This window comes from Hyla sarda, chromosome 4, assembly GCF_029499605.1.
Source record: "Hyla sarda isolate aHylSar1 chromosome 4, aHylSar1.hap1, whole genome shotgun sequence".
Classification (NCBI taxonomy): domain Eukaryota; kingdom Metazoa; phylum Chordata; class Amphibia; order Anura; family Hylidae; genus Hyla; species Hyla sarda.
Window position 1 is genome coordinate 95,559,478 of NC_079192.1, and position 16,875 is coordinate 95,576,352.

Genomic DNA, 16,875 nt, shown 5'->3' on the forward strand with positions numbered 1-16,875 from the left:
ACTGGAGGGGAGGTAATTTTATTGCACAACTATCCAGAAGTGAAACCAAATGGATATTTAACCTCAATTCTTTAGTACCTCACGGTTTAAATGCTGAATTGGAACTGTTTGCATATCTGTAACCACGAGCAACAACACATTGATAATCCGGTCAGTAAGGGGTTAACATCGGAGACACGCCGCTACAAGAACTGGACCATCAAGCCACTAGCTCTATCCAGACGAAGGAAGCCGTCAGCCTTCCGAAACGCGTCGATAGGTTTGTGGACCATAGAGGATACCGTAGTGACGTCACTCAGATCCAAATCACCTCCACCTGATTCACCTAACAGCGAGCGTGCAGGTAGGTCGAGACGCCACCGGCCGGGGCGCACTCCCACTGCCGCCAAACGCTCCCTTTAACTAACCGGATTACAAACCAACGATTTCCCGGACTGAACTCCAACTCTACACCTGTTTATTAATCCAGGAATACCTCCATTGAGGGCCCGCAACAGTGCTGACCGCGCAACAGGTACCTGCGGGAGCTTTATCAGGTACGCCACTAAGTGATTTAATAGTAATCATCTACTTATAAAAATACTCCTATGCTTTGTGGACATTCCATTAGCTTACAATACTCTGTTGTGACTATATTATTATTATAAATTATACAGAGTTGAACGGTATAAAGGGGCTTCATTCGCATTTTTTTCAACCTCTGGAGTACCCTCAGGGAGAGCCCACAGCATCAAGCATTTTCCTCTACAATACCCATACAGAATCAGTAATACAGCTCTTGAACAGGTATTAATAAGAACGACTCTGCTGAAAGTATTCATCATTCTTTTCACCATAACCAGATTGTTTAATCCGTTTTATACCATAGGAAAATCACCCCTTCAGCTTACCACATCAGCCATTCAAACCACCATCGCTCGCACCAGCGCGACCGATCATTTAAAGGTAGACCATGTTTTATAGATAGAGCTCAATCAAATTGATATGCATATCTTTACATAATCCAGTCACTGTGTTTTCATTTTTCGGTCATCAGGTGAGCACTTCCTCACACCACCTACAGTTTCATCCATACCATCAGGATCCTTCCCTCCTCCTACAGCAGCATCAGGTTAGTCCCCACCACCTAGCTTTAATAGATATGTGTCTGATACAGCGCTTGCCAATTCAATAATACGTTTTGTTATATTTGTAAATTACTTCTATTAAAAAATCTTAATCCTTCCAGTACTTATCAGCTGCAGTATGCACCACAGGAAGTTGTATAGTTCTTTTAACTGTCTGACCACAGTGCTCTCTGCTGACACCTCTGTCCATATTAGGACATGTCCAGAGAAGGAGAAAATCCCCATAATAAACCTCTCCTGCTCTGGACAGTTCCTGACATGGACAGAGGTGTCAGCAGAGAGCACTGTGGTCAGACAAAAAAAATAAAATACAAGAACAAAGAAAATTACAAAAACCATACAACTTCTGTAGTATACAGCAGCTGATAAGTACAGGAAGGGTTAAGATTTTTAAATAGAAGTAATTTACAAATCTGTTTAACTTTCTGGCACCAGTCCATTTGAAAAAAAAAATAGTTTTCAACCGGAGTACCCCTTTAAGTCTCAGTCCAACAAGACAGACAATCCTCGAAGGGCCAAGGTGCTGTGGCCGGTGATTAGCTAAGCTGCAGTGAGACTAGTTGACCACAAGAAGCAGGAAGAAGACTGCACTGGAGGATAGGAGCAGGATACTGGAGGCACAAGGGGAGCAGAGGGAGATAAGCCCTGTTTTTTGTTTTGTTTTTTGGCCAAGCTTTAAAAAAAAAAAAGTTTGGTCCCAGATTACTTCTTTCATGTCTATTTAAATCAAAATGTTGTTATCACTCTCTACCCTGGCCATAAAATATGTATCATGAACAGAGGAACCCTTTGCCACTATTAACTAAGAATTTCATAACAGGGTATGTGAAAGTGGCTTTTCTAAACTAGACCACCCATTAAAGGGGTACTCCGATGGTCAATGTGTTTTTCCGTTTTTGACTTACCCTATTTGTTTTGTTTAATTTCTATTCTTGTTGTTTAGGCAACTCTATTTCTGTTCTTTGTTCTCTTTTTATCCCCCACTTTGTTTTCCTATCTTTGCTTCTATTTCCTGTTTCTTACTGTGCTGAAAACTACAAATCCCAGCATGCCACATGCCTTGCTGGTTTGGGGCTGCTCCTTTTTTTTTGTTCCGCCCTTTACCCATCCTACTATTTTCCCGGGTCGGCCCCCTTATACACAGCACACAAATATAATCAGCCCTGGTTGGGACACACTGGCATACACACAAAAGGGACTACAACTCCCAGCATGTGTCATTCAGGAGACTTCAGTCTGTGGTATAACACCAGCATGCTGCCTCTGTAGTCTCCTGGGGGTTGTAGTTCACCACACCTCTGTAGGGCATACACCAGTGTTTCCCAACCAGGGTGCCTCCAGGTGTTGCAAAACTACCACTACCAGCATTCCCTGGGAAACACTAGCATACACACTAGCATACACACACATAACAGGGACTACAACTCCCAGCATGTGTCATTCAGGAGTACCCCCCCCCCCCCTTCACACATAGAAATCATCCCCAGTATAAGATTTATTCCTCAGCCCCTGCAGTGTATACATCCCCAGCCCTGCACTTTGTCATCCTCCTGTTCAGTGAACACAGAGCTCAGGGAGGAGATGAGGAGTGTACGTCCTCTCTCTTATCTTCTCTGTCTTCTTTTAGTGCAGACCTGCATCCTCAGAAGGGGGAGGGGAGATGAGGAGCCCTGTACGTCCTCTCTCCTCCTGCTCTGGCTTCATTCTCTCATGCCGACCTGCGTCCTCCGCGAGGGGAAGATGAGGGGGGCGTGGCTTATTTCTCTCATGCAGACGTGTGTTCTCCGGGCTCTCACTTCGCTCCCCCCAGCTCTAACTTCGGAAACCTTACATATTCCTAAGATGGGCGTGAAAGAGGCCGCCCAGTCACGGAAAAAAGGAACAGAGAAAAAAAAGGCCCTGACGCATTGTTCACAGCCTAATCCTAACATGGCCGATGCCGTGGACGACAGTAAGAGATCCAACGCTGAACTACAGAACTTCCTGGCCCACAAACAGGTAAGAAAGAAGACACATGTTACACAAACATATAATACATGTCAATTGCAAAAAACATGAACATTAAAAGAAGATGCAATATAGCCAAAAATTTTAACCACCGGAGTACCCCTTTAAGCATAATTTACAATATAAGACCATGGCAGAGCAAAGCTGCATCATGGTCACGGTCACTCAAAATACTTACGTATGACCATCTATGTTTTGGCAGAAATACACTGCCCTAACAAACTTAGACAGCTCATAGATATTAGGATGACCAGACCAGCAAAAACAGTTTTTGTAGTATTTTGTTAGTACGTAGTACAATTCTTTACCATGGGAAAAGCATGAGATTTAGAAATTGCACATGCTATATCAAATATATTTCTAACTAGATATATCTATTTGAGATATCATGTGCCATTTTTAAAACACATGCTTTTCCCATGTGATAGAATTGTACTATGCTCTTGGCAGATACCTGGGGATTGCAATCAATTGGCTGACACGTTTGCCATGATAAATAAAATGAAATGGAAGAAATAATTAATACTTTTAGGAAACTTAAAAAGTATGTGTGAAGAGTAATACGTGTGCAAAATTCCTTCCATCTCTGCTTCTGAGCTGTGAAGAACAATAACACTGCCTGTGTAGATTCTGTGGATTTAATTATTGCCATATTTACTGAAATGTCACCAAAAAGTTGTAAAAATATTATTACGGGTATTATCCACAAAGGATATCGCTAATAAGAATATTAAGAAGTAGAGTGCAGATCATAAACCAATGACTTATGAATAACTGACAGTTTTAAGTTCATGGGAAATGGCCTCACCTGATGAAAAAAACAGATTGGTTTTGAAACGCGTTGCGTGTATATGTTATATGAATAAAAGTACATGACACTCCAGTCTTGAAACTACCTCCTTCCTTGACAGCCCGGTTCCAGCTTCCACCTTCCTGCTCACATCTTCATCCCTCATCACCTGTAACCTGTCTCACAAATGTATAGACAGATGTATACAGCTGAATGCTTATACATGGACTGTGTAGACACAAGTGACGCGTTTCGGCCCTACAAATATGCCTTAGTCACACAAATTGTAAAAGTGAGGGCCCAACATCCACAAGTGGGGGTTGTGCTTACAGCCCGACACCGTGCAAGACGTTTGGCCTTTTGTCAGAGAACACCAAGATTGGCAGATTCCCCACTGGCGCCCTGTGCTCTTCACAGATGGAAGCAGGTTCACACTGAGCACATGTGACAGAGTCTGGAGATGTCGTGGAGAACGTTCTGCTGCCTGCAACATCCTCCAGCATGACCGGTTTGGCGGTGGGTCAGTAACGGTGTGGGGTGGCATTTCTTTGGGGGCTGCACATCCCTCCATGTGCTTGCCAGAGGTAGCCTGACTGCTATTAGGTACCGAGATGAGATCCTCAGACCCCTTGTGAGACCATACACTGGGGCGTTTGGATGGAGTGAGATATGATGTCCCAGATGTGCTCAATCAGATTCAGGTCTAGGGAACGGGCGGGCCAGTCCATAGCATCAATGCCTTCCTCTTGCAGGGAAGGTAAAACGATATCTCCACCCTTTAGGGCAGTGCAATCGTAATTCCCCCTCTCCAAGTCTTTGTATGCAGGAGAGTCATAGCATTTAATTAAGCCCGAAACTCCTGCAGTACTTTAACAATTGTGTTGTATCCATTTAGCAACACACAATAATAGAAGACATATAACATTAGCATGCTAGACCCAAGAGATAGTAGGGTAAATATCTTTGAAATAAAATAAATTCTAATCTTCTCTATCAGCTTGAGAAAGTGCAAATATATTGTGTGAACATGGTTCTAAAATCTCAGGCATTCCTAGGAACGGATGTGATATGGACATAAAAAGGCAACAGTTGACCATAATATAACTGTATGTATATCATATCCGATCCCAGATGTCACAGTATAATAAAAATAGGCAAACAAAAGGTATGAGTGGTAAATCATTTAGAAGAAAGTATAAGTGCACTCACAGTTTTGGTGCTCAATCTGTATCTTGCTTTATTCCATCGATGTAACTGATGTCACGCTTCGGCTGGCTGGAGGTGGATCCTCTGTGCCAGAGAGGGATTGGCGTGGACCGTGCCGGTGGACCGGTTCTAAGTTGCTACTGGTATTTACCAGAGCCCGCCGCAAAGCGGGATGGTCTTGCAGCGGCGGTAGCAACCAAGTCATATCCACCGGCAACGGCTCAACCTCTCTGACTGCTGAGATAAGCGCGGTACAACGGAGTAGACAAGAGCAAGGTCGGAAGTAGCAGAAGGTCACGGCAGGCAGCAAGGATCGTAGTCAGGGGCAACGGCAGGAGGTCTGGAACACAGGCTAGGAACACACAAGGAAACGCTTTCACTGGCACAATGGCAACAAGATCCGGCAAGGGAGTGCAGGGGAAGTGAGGTATAAGTAGGGAAGTGCACAGGTGAAGGTACTGATTAAAACCTCATGCGCCAATCAGTGGCGCACCGGCCCTTTAAATCGCAAAGACCCGGCGCGCGCGCGCCCTAAGGAGCGGGGCCGCGCGCGCCGGGACAGCACAGACGGGGAACGGGTCTGGTAAGCGAGTCGGGATGCGCATAGTGAGCGGGCGCGTCCCGCATTGCGAATCGCATCGCGGCTGGGAACATTATTGCAGCGCACCCGGTCGGCAGGTCTGACCGGGGCGCTGCGAATAGGAGAACGCTGTGAGCGCTCCGGGGAGGAGCGGGGACCCGGAGCGCTCGGCGTAACAGTACCCCCCCCCCTTGGGTCTCCCCCTCTTTTTGGAACCTGAGAATTTGAGGATAAGATTCTTGTCCAGGATGTTGTCCTCAGGTTCCCATGATCTCTCCTCTGGGCCGCAATTCTCCCAATCAACCCAAAACATTTTTTTACCTCTGACCGTCTTGGATGCCAGAATTTCTTTCACCGAAAAAACGTCAGAGGACCCGGAAACTGGAGTGGGAGAAACAACTTTGGGAGAGAAGCGGTTAAGGATGAGTGGTTTAAGGAGAGAGACATGGAAAGCATTGGGAATACGGAGAGAAGGAGGAAGAAGGAGTTTGTAAGAGACAGGGTTGATTTGGCACTTGATTTTGAAAGGACCAAGATAACGTGGTCCCAGTTTATAACTGGGGACACGAAAGCGGACATATTTGGCGGAGAGCCATACTTTGTCTCCGGGAGAAAAAATGGGGGGAATTCTTCTTTTCCTATCGGCATGTTTTTTCATCCGGGATGAAGCCTGTAAGAGAGAATTTTGAGTCTCTTAACATATGGTGGAGAAGTCCCGAGTCACCTCATCAACAGCGGGCAAACCAGAGGGCATGGGAGTGGGAAGGGGGAGAAGAGGGTGATGGCCGTACACCACAAAGAATGGGGATTTAGCGGAAGATTCAGAGACTCTGAAATTGTACGAGAATTCGGCCCATGGTAGAAGATCTGCCCAGTCATCCTGGCGGGAGGAAGCAAAATGTCGCAAATAGTCACCCAGAACCTGATTACCGTATTTATCGGGGTATACCACGCACCGGCCTATAACACGCACCCTCATTTTACCAAGGATATTTGGGTAAAAAAAGTTTTTTACCCAAATATCCATGATAAAATGAGGGTGCGTGTGTGCGCGTGTATACCCCGATACCCCCCCAGGAAAGGCAGGGGGAGAGAGGCCGTCGCTGCCCGCTTCTCTCCTCCTGCCTTTCCTGGGGTCTATAGCGCTGCTGTCGGCCCTTTTCACCCCCTGGTTATCGGCGCCGCTGCCCGTTCTGTCCCCCTGACTATCGGTGACGGCGCCGATAGCCAGGGGGAGAGAAGCGGCGCCGACAGCCAGGGGAAGAGAAGGGGCAGCGGCACCCATTGCCGGCGCCGCTGCCCCGTTGCCTCCCCCCATCCCCGGTGGCATAAATACCTGAGTCGGGTCCGCGCTGCTTCAGGCCTCCGTCGTGCGTCCTCAGCGTTGTTGCTATGCACGGCGCTCTGACGTCATGCGCCGTGCCGTTCAGCGCATAGCAACGACGGAGGCCTGGAGCAGCGGAGAAGCGCAGACCCGACTCAGGTAAATATGCCACCGGGGATGGGGGGAGGCAACGGGGCAGCGGCGCCGGCAATGGGTGCCGCTGCCCCTTCTCTCCCCCTGGCAGCGGCGCCGATAACCAGGGGGTGAAAAGGGCCGACAGCAGCGCTATAGACCCCAGGAAAGGCAGGGGGAGAGAAGCGGGCAGCGACGGCCTCTCTCCCCCTGCCTTTCCTGGGGGGGTATCGGCGTATAACACGCACACAGACTTTAGGCTAAAAAATTTAGCCTAAAAAGTGCGTGTTATACGCCGATAAATATGGTAATTCTTTCTACTTGCCCATTGGATTGGGGATGATAAGAAGGCGAGAAGTTTAATTTGATTTTGAGCTGATTACAGAGGGCCCTCCAGAATTTAGACACAAATTGAACGCCTCTATCCGAGACGATATGCGTGGGCAGCCCGCGAAAAAAGGCGAAAAATGTGTATAAAAAATTGTTTCGCCAACTGAGGCGCAGAAGGAAGACCTGGAAGAGGGATAAAATGTGCCATCTTGGAGAATCGATCAACGACCACCCAAATAACTGTGTTGCCATGGGATAAAGGTAAGTCAGTAATAAAGTCTGAGACCATGGTCATTCAGGAACAGGCAGAGGATGGAGGAGACCAGCAGGCTTCTGGCGAGGGGTCTTGTCCCGGGCACAGACTGTACCAGCCCGCACCAAATCAACAACATCAGCTTCCAGGGTAGGCCACCAATAAAATCGAGAGATGAGCTGGATGGATTTTTTGGTATTTGTTGCTGCAAACTTTTCTACTGAAATCAATAAGTAGGAAAATACAGCATGTGTGACCCTACCTATAAGGTGGATATGGTAGATAGGTATATATCCATCTAGATATGTAGATAAGTAGGTCAATGATTGAAATACCATTGAATGATCACTTTGCAGAAGCAGCCATAAATAGTTTAGTCCATATACACTGCTACTGGCCATACTGTTCATACTGGCCATACTGTTCATACTGGCCATACATAATCAATGACCTCGGGAAAAGAACAAAGTGTAGCTTTCTGTGCCGAGAAACCAAATGGTAGTAGGTGCAAGTGCTACACATACAAACTGGTGGTTATCAACTGATAAAGAGGAAAGCAAAAGAACGGAGCACTGACCAGTACTTGTAGTAGAATATTCTTTTATTCTTGCGAGTAGATCTTGTGCGGGGGAGCGGACTGCTGGGAGCGACTTCGGGCAACGGACCATATCATGTGTTAGCGCTTCCTCAGGCCCTAGGGAAACCAATTGGTAGTAGGTGCAAGTGCTACACATACAAACTGGTGGTTATCAACTGATTACTGGACTGCAGGGAGCGACTTCAGGCAATGGACCGTATCATGCATTAGCGCTTCCTCAGGCCCTAGGAAAACCAATTGGTAGTAGGTGCAAGTGCTACACGTACAAACTGGTGGTTATCAAATGATAACTAGACTGCCGGTAGCGACTTCGGGCAATGGACCGTATCATGCCTTAGCGCTTCCTCCGGCCCTAGGAAAACCAATTGGTAGTAGGTGCAAGTGCTACACATACAAACTGGTGATTATCAACTGATTACTGGACTGCCGGGAGCGACTTCAGGTATTGGACCGTATCATGCCTTAGCGCTTCCTCAGGCCCTAGGAAAACCAATTGGTAGTAGGTGCAAGTGCTACACGTACAAACTGGTGGTTATCAACTGATAACTGGACTGCCGGGAGCGACTTCGGGCAATTGATCATATCATGCAAAACCGATTGGTAGTAGGTGCAAGTGCTGCACACGTTAGTAGGTGCGTATCACGCGTTAGCGCTTCCTCAGGCCCTAGGGCCTGAGGAACTGCTGACGCGTGATACGATCCGTTGCCTGAAGTCGCTCCCGGCAGTCCGCTCCCCCGCACAAGATGTACCCACAAGAATATACTACTACAAGTACCGGTCAGTGCTCCGTTCTTTTGCTGCACTCTTTATCAGTTGATATGTGAGCATTTGTTTTCTGATTAGGGTCCCTTTAAGTAATAGTAATGAATCCATGCTAGTTTATCACTCCTCCTTGACAACCACGACCCAGTCTATGTAAGATCAAGTGACTGGGCTCCATCTACGCCAATGGCTTTACAGTTTGCCAAACCATCTGGTACTGTACAGCTGCATGCTGCTGAATTAATCTCACATATGTTGACAACTGACAGATGCTGTATCTCTGTAGCCTGGAAATCAGAATAGGCAGCATCAATATAATTACTTGAAGCTTGGCAAATTTATTCTAATGGAATGTTTAGCAACTTTTCTGTAGCACAGCTTGAAGTTTAGAAGGGTTCAGAACCTTGATTTTATTGTCTTCTCTCGTCATACAACTCCAAGGCTCTCTCTGTTCTATAAACTGCTACTCTTGGATGGAGATTCTGTTTATCTGAGGTACAATTATCTCTCACTGTTGGATATTCTTGAAAAATGTCTTCATTCAAATGGAGTTTAGAAAGAAGTGTTCCAGATTGTATGTTTACATATGGGCATTTATAATATGTTTTATGGCAAAGAGAAAATCAAAGCAATAGACAAAGTGGAGAGATTAGGAATGTTCCTGTAACATGAAGACGGCGGGTATAGCGCCATTTTGTTGTACTGCCGTTAGTTTGTTCCACTTTAATGTCATTGTGGCTGGTACATAGCTGTTCAGATGCAATACATTGTAACAATCCTGCATCTGCGTGAGAAACAGGCTGTTCTGTTTATTTGTTTAACCATATGGGATATAAATCTCAAACACCCTTGCCCAGATTAGCAGGGTTTATGCTTCGGTCTTCTGTCATACCGGATATCTATAGTTCCCTATATCAAATTTTCGCAGCATCTTGTTCTCTAGCTTGGTGCGTCTGGAGAATTTTGAATAGTAGGTGTAATTCTTGGCACAATTTCTAATGTATCTCTAATAAAATGTATTGATGAGGATTTTCTTGGAGATGTTTCAAAACTGAAATTTTCAAAACAAACCCACAGCAACAAATCTACACTAGTGAATTTGGATATTCCTGTAAATTCTTTGTGGATTTGCTGTGAACATTTTCTGTGCATTTACCTTAAATACTATCATTATGATTTTATTAGCATCTGCTGGTTGCAGGCAGTGGCAAACCTGTCCTGGACCAAGTGCAGAGGTTTGTAATGTATATAGCACCATCTACAGAGCATTAATGTTATTGCAGTCAAACTCACTCATTTACTGGTCAGCCATAACATTAAATGGGTTATCCTGGAAAAAACTATATATATATATATATATATATATATATATATATATAGATATATATATAAACTGGCTCCAGAAAGTTAAACAGATTTGTAGATGAGAGGAGAGGCCGGACAAAGTGTTTTGCACGAAATCAACAGGTTAACCGCCTCCTGAGCTTCCCGCACTTACCTATGCCCCATGGACGGACTTCAAGCCTGTTAGCAGCTAGCATCTGAACCGTGAGTTGCCAGACCCATTTTCTTCGTTATCATTATTTGTTCTATTAAAAAAAACTCTTAATCCTTTCAGCACTTTTTAGCTGCTGAAGTTGAGTTGATCTTTTCTAAGTGCTCTATGATGACACCTGTCTCAGGAACTGTCCAAAGTAGAAGCAAATCCCCATAGCAAACCTCTTCTACTCTGTGCAGTTCCCGAGACAAGCAAAGATGTCAGCAGAGAGCACTGTTGCCAGACAGAAAAGAACAACTCAACTTCAGCAGCTGATAATTATTGGAAGGATTAAGATTTTTTAATAGAAGTAATTTACAAATCTGTTTAACTTTCTGGTGCCAGTCGATATATAAAAAAAAAAAATAATAGTTTTTTCCTGGAATACCTCTTTAAGCCACCTGCCTCATTTTGCGTAGTCACCTCTCACACCGTTTAAAGAGCTCTGACCAATCGAAGCATGGTCTCTGATTTTGAAAAGTGTCCCCTGGTATCAGGCACCAAGACATTAGCAGCAGATACTGTAAGGCCCCTTTCACACTACAGGTACCATCCAGCTTTTTTACTGCTGTTATTTCACAATAACGGATGAAAAAAAAACGGATGCCATAACTGGCATCCGTTACCATCCGTTATTACGAGTTGCATCCGGGTATTTTTTGTTCAGGTTTTAACCTATTATTTGTAAAGCTGTACTGAGCATGCTCAGTACAAAAAACGGATGTTAAAAAACGGACAATAACGGATGTTTTTTTTTTCCATACGTTTCCCGTAGACTTCAATGTTAACTTTACTTTTGCCGGACCAAAAATTTGTGCATTTGTCTTTTGTTCCGGCAAAAATAACGGACATTAGTAAAAACGGACATGCCTGATGCAAAAGGATGGTCAAAAAAAAACATTGACATGAATGGGATTTTTTGAAGGCCGTTTTCAGGACTCTTTTTTTTTTACAAAATTACGTAGGTTTTTACAGGATGATACCTGTTGTGTGAAAGGGGCCTAAGTCAGTATTTCCGAACTAAGGTGCCTCCAGCTGTTGCAAAACAACAACTCCCAGCATGCCCGGACAGCCGTTGGCTGTCCGGGCATGCTGGGAATTGTCGTTTTGCAACAGCTGGAGGCACCCTGGTTGGGGATACTGCTGTAAGTTTTGGCCTCCATGGATCAGTTTTGTTTTTGCATTTTTTTTTGTGTCCCACAGATGCTCTAATAAATTAAGATCTGGGAAATTTGGAGGCTGACTAAGCACTGTGTACTCTACAGTATGTCATGTTCTTCAAACCATACCTGGACTATTTTGCAGTGTGGCATGAATACAATCATGCTGAAAGTGGCCACTGCCATCAAAGGGGCAGTCTTGTCACATGTCACAATATCGCTCAGCCAATCAAAGGCCAAGGCGGGGCACTGTTGCACCCATTATTTGCCACGCTGCAGTCTGATGCATTGACCCCCGACACCAGGAGGAGGATCACAGCGGAGGCCGAACAGTGATACTGGAGAGTACTTGGTCTTCAGTAATGCTTAGGTAGGTGGTACAAGTCAAAATAACATCCACTTGAATGCCAGGACCCAAAGATTTTTAGCAGCACATTGCCCACAGCATTACACTGCCTCTGTTGGCTTCCCATCTTCCGATAGTGCCATCTCTTCCCCAAGTAAATGACACATACACCTGGCCTTCCACATGGATTAAAGGGGTACTCCGATGGAAAACATATATTTTTTTAAATCAACTGGTGCCAGAAAGTTAAACAGATTTGTAAATGACTTCTATTAAAAAATCTTTACCCTTCGAGTACTTTTTAGCAGCTGTTTGCTACACAGGAAATTCTTTTCTTTTTGAATTTATTTTTTGTCTTGTCCACAGTGTTCTCTGCTGACACCTTTGTCCGTGTCAGGAACTGTCCAGAGCAGCATAGATTTGCAATAGGGATTTTCTCCTGCTCCGGACAATTCCTGATACAGGCATCAGGTGTCAGCAGAGAGCACAGTGGACAAAACAAAAAAGAAATTCAAAAAGAAAATAATTTCCTCTGTAGCATACAGCTGCTAAAAAGTACTTGAAGGGTAAAGATTTTTTAATAGAAGTCATTTACAAATCTATTCAACTTTCTGGCACCAGTTGATTTAAAAAAAAATAATGTTTTCCACCAGAGCACCCATTTAAAGGAAAACGTGAATCATCAGACCAGGCCACTTTCTGTTCCTCCATGCTCCAGTTTTGGTGCTTTTGTGCCCATTGTAGCCAATTTGGCAGTAAACAGGGGTCAGCATGGGCGGTCTGCAGATAAGATCAATTTATTGCTTGATTCTTTGGGTACATAAACACATGGCTTGTTCTCATGGTAGACATTAAAGGGGTACTCCGCCCCTAGAAATCTTATCCCCTATCCAAAGGATATGGGATAAGATGTCTGATTGCGGGGGATCCGCCACCGTGGACCCCCGCAATCTTTCATTCCTCACCCACCATTGTGAGCTCTCCGCAACGCGGAAGGCTCAGAGTTTGAAGCGTTACGACCATAGGCCGGAGTATTGTGATGTCATGGCTCCGCCCCCTCGTGATGTCACGTCCCGCCCCTCAATGCAAGCCTATGGGAGGGGCGTGACATCACGATACTCCGGCTCCTGTATCGTGAGTCATTGTGGGTGCTGCAGGAGAGATTGCAGTGGTCCCCAATGGTGGGACCCCTGCAATCAGACATCTTATAGGGGATAAGATGTCTAGGGGCAGAGTACCCATTTAAAGCTCAGTTAAAATATTGTTAGCTATTTTTAATTCTCCACCCAGAACCAGGAGCTTTTCAATATGTGAAGACCTCTCTCACAAATGAAGCCATTAACAACCTAAAGAAGTCCTTACAGCTCTTTCATAAAGAATATCTGAAGATGTTGCCCACGAGGCAGGAGAGTGCCCGGAATACTGTTATAGACAGGAGTTGAGCTCTCTGAGATTGGATTGACAGGAGATGGACATTAAACTGACTGATTTGGATACTGATCACACTTCTTTGCTGGTTACCACGGAATATGTCCAGTCTGAAGTCGCCCTGCATGATCACCATATCTTCCAGTTATATCGCCTCCACAATGACGTGGAAATTAGGAGCTGGCAAAATAATATCAGATCGGGGGGCTCCCTAAAGCTACAAAACCTGCTGACCTCATTCCGACACTCCAGGGACTTTTTAGCTCTCTTCTGGACCTTTCTGTGGGGGACGAATTTGAAGTCGACTGTGCACATAGAGCTTTGGGTCCTATGAGTGGCGACAATCTAAACCCTGTGACGTCATCTGCGGCTTACATGACTACAAAGTGAATGAAGAGATCACAAAGAGGTCTGCAATATGGATTATGGGGAATCTGATGGAGTTCAGATAACTTTCTTGCAAGACAGCGCAGAGTTCTTTGCCTGCTTTTGGATGTCCTATAGGAGCATGATATTCCTGGAGGTTCCCTTTCCATTTGATCATGTGCACCAATGGGCAGCTTCCTTCAGTGTCTTTCCCTGACTGGTCTCACCCCCTAAAACCTCACCGATCTAAAAGGAAACCCTGTGCACCATCGAGCTCAAAGGGGTGACAGCTGACCGGTGTTTTATATATGGGAATTGTAATAAGTTATATCTTTAGCTTGGCCTATAGGGCATTTATACCCAGAGGGTGGCAAGAGATGGTTGGAGCAGAGAAGCGCTATGTTAAATGGGCACTGTCATTAAAACTAATTTTTGCTATTGCACTCCTTATGGTAAATAAAAAATTTGTTTCAATAAGATGATGTTTTCTATGTTTTATTTATGTTTAAAAAAAGCTGCCACTAGGTGTCTCCCTACTTGTCCAGAGCACATTTCTCCCCAACTCTTTCACAGACTTTAGACTCCTGCTGGCCTGGTGGAAGTCCAAAATCAGGAAATGCTCTTCTGAGTGCCAAGGGGGGGGGGGGGTGCAGCTTTAGCTAATCATAGCTCATCTCACACTTAACTGCTCTGGGCCGTGTAACAGAGGGAGGAAGTTCTCCCCTGTATAGCTTCAGATGATGTCACAGCTTGTCTGTCTGTGAATCTGACTGAGACTGAGCAGAAAATGTTATTTTATATTATTTATATTATTTTATATTTTATACTGGTTATCTCTCGGGATTAGCTACTTCATAGGGAGTGTGTCGGGGGAGGGGGGTTGTCATTTAGTTACTAAGAGCAACACTGTTTTTACTGTTTAAGTGTCCTGCTGTCTCTACTCTGCTGTTGAAAGTCTGTTCCTTTATAGCAATGATTCCCAACCCGGGGTGCCCCAGCACTGCCCGGGGTGCTGCAGGATTTTGCCGCAAATTTTTCATTTTCTTTTAAATGTACCACCCCTTCCTGCGCGCCTATGACTTACGTTGCCACAAGGGGGAAGGAAAGCCTGTGTGTGCACTGCACGCACAGTGTCCCCAGCGTTCCCTTTGCGGCGCAGTGAGACGAAAATGGTGCCCTGCTACAACTATAAGATGCTGGCACCGGATTCCTGTGCCGTGGAACTGCAAGCTGCGCCGGATTCCCATGCCGGCTTTCTTATGGTACTATTCCCTTTCCACCCCTCTGTTACCCCTTCTCAACCCTGTCCACCCTCCCCCCCCCTGTCACTCATGTCCACCCTTCTGTCATCCATGTCCGCCTTGTCCACCTCCCTGCCCATCCCTGTCATCCATGTCCACTTCCCCCCGTCACCCATGTCCACCCCCCCATCACTCATGTCCACCTCCCCATCACTCATGTCCACCTCCCTGTCCATCCCTGTCACCCATGTCCACCCTCCTGTCATCCATGTCGACTTGTCCACCCCCTGTCCATTCCTGTCACCCATGTCCACCCCCCCGTCACCCATGTCCACCATCCCCCTGTCACTTATGTCCACCATCCTGTCATCCATGTCCCCCTTGTCCACCTCCCATGTCCACCCCCCTCTACACCCCCGCCCCCCATCACCCATGTCCACCCTCCTGTCATCTATGTCCACCCTGAAAAAGTTCAAATTTGGAAAATTATAAAAAATATCAAAATTATGACCTGGTGAATTGTAGACAGAGCCAATCAATACAATTCACATCTGAGTCCGACTATTTCCTCAGATATCAACAATTTTTTTTATGACAGAATGACATTAACGCTCAAGGATGTAGTTTGGCAAAATACAATAAACGGTAAATGGCATAGACGTAAAAAAGTCCAAAATTGCAGCTTTTTTCATCACATTTTATTCAAAAAATAAAAATAAAAAAAGTGATTAAAAAGTAAATATAAGCAAAAGTGGTGGTACCATTAAAAACTACAGATCATGGCGCAAAAGATTAGCCCCCATACCGCCACATATACCATATATATGAAAAAATGAGAAAGTTATAGGTGGTCAAAATAGGGGAATTTTAATCATACTAATTTTGTTAAAATAGTTTAAGATTTTTTTTAAAGCGGTACAATTATAGAAAAGCATATAACATGGGTATCATTTTAAAGGGTAACTCTCATTAAAACTGATTATTGCACTCCTTATGGTAAATAAAAAATATTTCTAATATACTTTGTTTAGAAAAAATGAAGTTTTCTATGTTTTATTTGTGCTTATAAAAGCTCAAGAGCACATTTCCCCCATCTTATACACAGACCTTGGACCGAAGTCCAAACACAGGGAGTGCAGCCTGGAGTGCTGAGGGGGTGTGTGTCCAGCCTCATCCAATCATAGCTCCTCTCACACTTAACTGCCATATGCTGTTGGTTAGATACACCCCCCTCAGCACTCCAGGCTGCACTTCCTGTGTTTGGACTTCGGTCCAAAGTCTGTGTATAAGATGGGGGAAAATGTGCTCTTGAGCTTTTTTAAGCACAAATAAAACATAGAAAACTAAAAAAAAATTAAAACAAAGTATATTAGAAATATTTTTTATTTACCATAAGGAGTGCAATAGCAAAAATTTGTTTTAACCCGATAACGACCAAGGACGAATATAGACGTCCAGGTTGGCGGCCGTTCCCGCACCTGGACGTCTATACTCGTCCATTCTTCTCGTGGGTGCTGCCCAGTGCACCCACGAGATCGCGGCAGGGACTCGGCTGTATCACACAGCCGGGACCCTGCTGCACTGCCAGGACCGAAGTAAACTTCGGTCCCGGCAGTTTTAACCCTTACAGCCGCGGTCGGAAGTGACCGCGGGCTGTAAGTGTTATGACAGAGGGAGGGAGCTCCCTC

At 45.1% G+C, this 16,875-nt stretch overlaps 1 protein-coding gene across 1 annotated transcript; it reads left to right on the forward strand.

Annotated features, from left to right (window-relative positions):
• Positions 1-90: 90 nt before the first annotated feature.
• Positions 91-13,913, forward strand: LOC130367386 (uncharacterized). Its single transcript, XM_056569802.1, has 6 exons — positions 91-343; positions 657-786; positions 869-945; positions 1,037-1,111; positions 2,755-3,125; positions 13,443-13,913. Exons 1-6 carry the CDS (start codon positions 91-93, stop codon positions 13,464-13,466), a joined length of 930 nt encoding a protein of 309 aa, XP_056425777.1. The 3' UTR covers positions 13,467-13,913.
• The last annotated feature ends 2,962 nt before the right edge of the window (positions 13,914-16,875 follow it).